The sequence below is a fragment of the Canis lupus genome, chromosome 26 (assembly GCF_011100685.1).
Source record: "Canis lupus familiaris isolate Mischka breed German Shepherd chromosome 26, alternate assembly UU_Cfam_GSD_1.0, whole genome shotgun sequence".
NCBI classification, from domain to species: domain Eukaryota; kingdom Metazoa; phylum Chordata; class Mammalia; order Carnivora; family Canidae; genus Canis; species Canis lupus.
This window is the reverse complement of record NC_049247.1, coordinates 25932102-25936082: the sequence shown is the minus strand read 5'-3', so window position 1 is coordinate 25936082 and position 3981 is coordinate 25932102. Positions and strand designations below refer to the sequence as shown.

The window sequence follows — 3981 nt, the reverse complement described above, 5'->3', positions numbered from 1 at the left end:
CATGACTGAGCTGCAGCTGAGCAAAGAAGAGTGCAGGAGTGGAGAGTGGTTCACCCAGGATTGAGGCAGGAGCACCTGTAAGAGGAAGGGAGACAAGAAGAGCTCCCAGCTGAGGAATGGGAGAACCAGTGCTTTCTGGTGGAATGGGAGACATGTCCACCTTGGGCTCCATTTGGTGCCCATGGCTCTTGTCCCCCATCCCCCACTGCTCACTGTTCAGCCTCTTCGGGTTGGCTTCTTTTACTTAGAAATAGGCATGGAAGGTTTCTCCCTATGTTTTTTGACTTGATAATTCAAGTATTTTCTTTAAGATCTTATTTATTTATTCTGAGAGACACAGACAGAGAAAGGCAGAGACACAAGCAGAGGGAGAAGCAGGCTCCATGGAGGGAGCCTGACGTGGGACTCAATCCTGGGGACCCAGAACCACACCCTGGGCCAAAGGCCGTGCTAAACCACTGAGCCACCCAGGCTGCCCCTATCCCTCTATTTTTAAAGAGAATTTCCTTCTCTACTTTCATGTCTAGATCTCTACCCATAGTGTGTGGTAACCTCCTGATGATCCTTTCTTTCCTTGAGTCCAAGCCTTAATGTCCCTTCCATTAAAAAGCATTACAAGGGAGCCTTTGCACCAACTTGCAGTTTGTCAGCTTTGGTTGTTGTCTCTCATATGAACATGAGCAGTTCGCCTTGCAGATAGGACTTATCCTGTCGTTATTCTGCCTCTTCATTTAATCTCAAATGTGCACAGAATATATAAGGAACTCTAGAAATTCAACAATGAGAACATAAAAGTCCACTTTTCATTAAACCAAGTAAAGATCAGCAAGGGAGATATACTGATAGTAAGTGTGCATGAGAAGATTTTACATTAGATGAAAACCATTCCTACATATGTATTAGGACAGAAAGAAGAACTGACCAAACATATAGAGCCAGCCTGCTAAACTCCCACGAGAATAAAGACATAGAATATAATGCAGAATTCATTTGTCCCAAGGAAATCCATGAAGATTAATTGTTTTAAACAAAATAGGAAATAAATGCTGAAATAACAAAGGTTGAATTGGAACATGCAGGAAGCTAGTTTCTTTTGGACAATCTGCCAAAACCTGGCTTTGGAACCAGGTATCCTGAATTGTCTCTATTATTATTTAAAGAGGTTTACCCAGATGAGAACCTTGGCATTACAGCGAATATATCTCCCTGATTTAATCACAATGGCACCTGCTTGCATTAGTGAATTGAACTGGGAACTATCTCCCAGAGATATTTAATATTGCTACTAAATTTAAATGAAACATTTCTCTTTCTCCCTTGCAAAGGCTCTACATTATTTTATTTTATTTTTTAAAGACTTATTTATTTATTTATTATTTATTTATTTATTTATTTATTCATGAGAGACACACAGAGAGAGAGAGAGGCAGAGACACAGGCAGAGGGAGAAGCAGGCTCCATGCAGGGAGCCTGACGCGGGACTTGATCCCAGGTCTCCAGGATCAGGCCCTGGGCTGAAGGCAGGCGCTAAACCACTGAGCCACATGGGCTGCCCTCTACATTATTTTAATTCAAAATTACGAGAGTAGTTAAATAAGATCTAACAAGAGAGAGGAAAAAAATCTGTGATGCAAAGTGGGGCAAAGTATGGGAAAATATATACATAAACTCTACTTTTATTTCACAAGATGTATGTACCATTCATTGAAGAAGCCCTGGGAATTGTGTACTCAAATGGATGGTGTATTTGGACTCTAAAATGAGAAGGAAAAAACAAGCACAAAGAGACAACAACCACTAAACAAACTGTGAGGTCCTTGAGCTGAGCTCCCAGGGCAGCTTACATATTTGACCCAGAGACAGGATTTTATGTTACATACAATACTTCCAGACAGTGTGGTTTCTCAACTCTGGATTCACTGCCAGTTTCCAGTGGGGAACGTACACTGGTTATTGGGGAAATCTCTGTTATGGAGGGAGGCTCATCATAAAATTCATCAATTTAATTACCTTTCTCCTTTGGAGGCAAGAAGCAGGCCCTGGGCTGGGAGCTGCAGCAAGTGACACACTGTGTTGAAAATATGCATCTAGAGGGGCCTGACTGATTCAGTCAGTAGAGGGTGGGACTCTGATTTTGGGCTTGCAGGCTTGAGCCCCACCTGGGTGTAGAGATTACTAAAATTAAATCTTTAAAGACAAAAATGAAAATATACATGTATATGTAATATTTCCTAAAATCTAGTATGATGTGTGCTGTCATAGGGATGGATTTCATCTTGTGTTCTACACGTTTTATAAGAGAAAATGTATTAGTAATATTAAGATTTATTAGTATTAAACATTTTAACATTTAAAGGCTCCACAGGTATTATCTGTAACAAAGGAAAGAATTACAGGAGGGCACCATTTTGTGCCACCATCCCCAGGGACTATGCTCTACTGTTGTCACCAGTAAAGGGATGAGTGTCCTCAGTACATGTGTCCCAGCTTGGAACCTATGTCCCCAGGACTGTGTCCCACCCCTTCATCTGCCTCTGTCACTGAGCTTAGCATCAGTGTCATACACTGGATTGGAAGCTCCAAAGAAGCTTCTAGATGAGGAGGACCAAAGACAATGGCCTAGGGGTTTTAATCTCACCTCCTCGTTATCTGAGACACTGTGGGTAAGTGTAGCTGCTCCCACTGCCGTGACCTATAGCACAGTAGTAGTCAGTCTCATCCTCAGGCTGCAGCCCTGAGATGAGCAGGAGCCCTACATTGGCTGAGGTGTCTTTGGATCCAGAGAAGCAGCTGGGGACCCCAGGTCCCAACTCTGTACTTGAGTAGTAGTACAGGAGGTACCAGGGAGTGCTCCCTGGCTTCTGCTGGTGCCAGTATATGCTATAGCCACCAACACTGAAGCCACTGCTCAGGGTGCAGGTGAGTCTGGTTGTTGATCCCAGGGATGCAGAGAGGGAGGGCGGCTGGGTCAGCACAAGCTGGGACAGGGAGACTGTAGACACACACACGTCACAATGAAGACAAGAGACAGGGTGCATGTGGTTGAGGAGCTGAGCCACAGGGATCCGATTCAGGCTGGGGTCGCCCCACCTTGCATTGGGGCCTGTCCCTACCTGTGCAGTGACAGAGGAGCACAAGGAGGACAGGGGTCCAGGCCATGGTGACGTAGCCCCTTCTTAGGCCATGGAGCTGGGGCTGGGCTGCCCCTGACCTGTCTTATCCCCTGTCCCAGGGCATCACAATAGAGGGGCTGCTCATGCAAATGTGACCACCCCTGCATCTCCCTCCTGTGCACTTACTGTTCTGTGGCCCTGGGACAGGGAGGATTCCTGATGGACTAGCTTCCTCCTGGTGGGCCTCGTGGAAGCAGCTCTTGGAATCCACACACAGACCCAGGTCCAGGGACTCTTTCAGGTCCAGAAAGGACACAGCTGCTGAGTTTCAGCTATAAGCAGGGCCCAGGCCCAGGAGCTTCTGATAGAGGAGAGCTGCACAGCTGGGAGCCCCTGTTCTCCAGAAACCCCCAGACAGCATTGCACTTTGCCCCTTGCCAGTCTCTGGCCAAATATCTCCTCCTTTCCCCCCTCACAAGCCTTTCCTCCCCTGCTTCTCTGACTCCTGTGCTGCTACCATGTAAGAGTGACACTCCAGGGAAGGACAAATGTCCTGAGGTGTCGTCTGATCAGGCTTCCTCCATGTACTGGAGTCTAGTAGGAGGGATCTGTGCACTTCTGACCCAGGAGAGGCTGGGAACTGCTGTGGAGCTGAAGACAGGACACAGGGAACAGAGAGCAGATGGGTTCTGTCCTCACAGGCTGGGCTCAGGGGAGATGGGCTGACTCCAGATGCTGAGTGTGAGCAGGAATTTTTGGGAAGGACACACATATTCATGGAGGAGGTTCCAGAGGTTGGGAATGCTAGGCTCTTCCTGAGCAGGTCTGACAGGAAGCAACAAAGTCTGTGAGGCTTCTGGGGGTTTGG

The 3981-nt window shown here is 46.7% G+C and overlaps 1 gene segment (V, D, J or C); it reads right to left on the bottom strand.

The window, feature by feature from the left end:
- Positions 1 to 2538: 2538 nt before the first annotated feature.
- Positions 2539 to 3159, bottom strand: LOC612168. The segment is given in 2 exon segments: positions 2539 to 2992; positions 3114 to 3159. Coding segments are annotated over 2 exon segments (393 nt in total).
- Between the last annotated feature and the right edge of the window lie 822 nt (positions 3160 to 3981).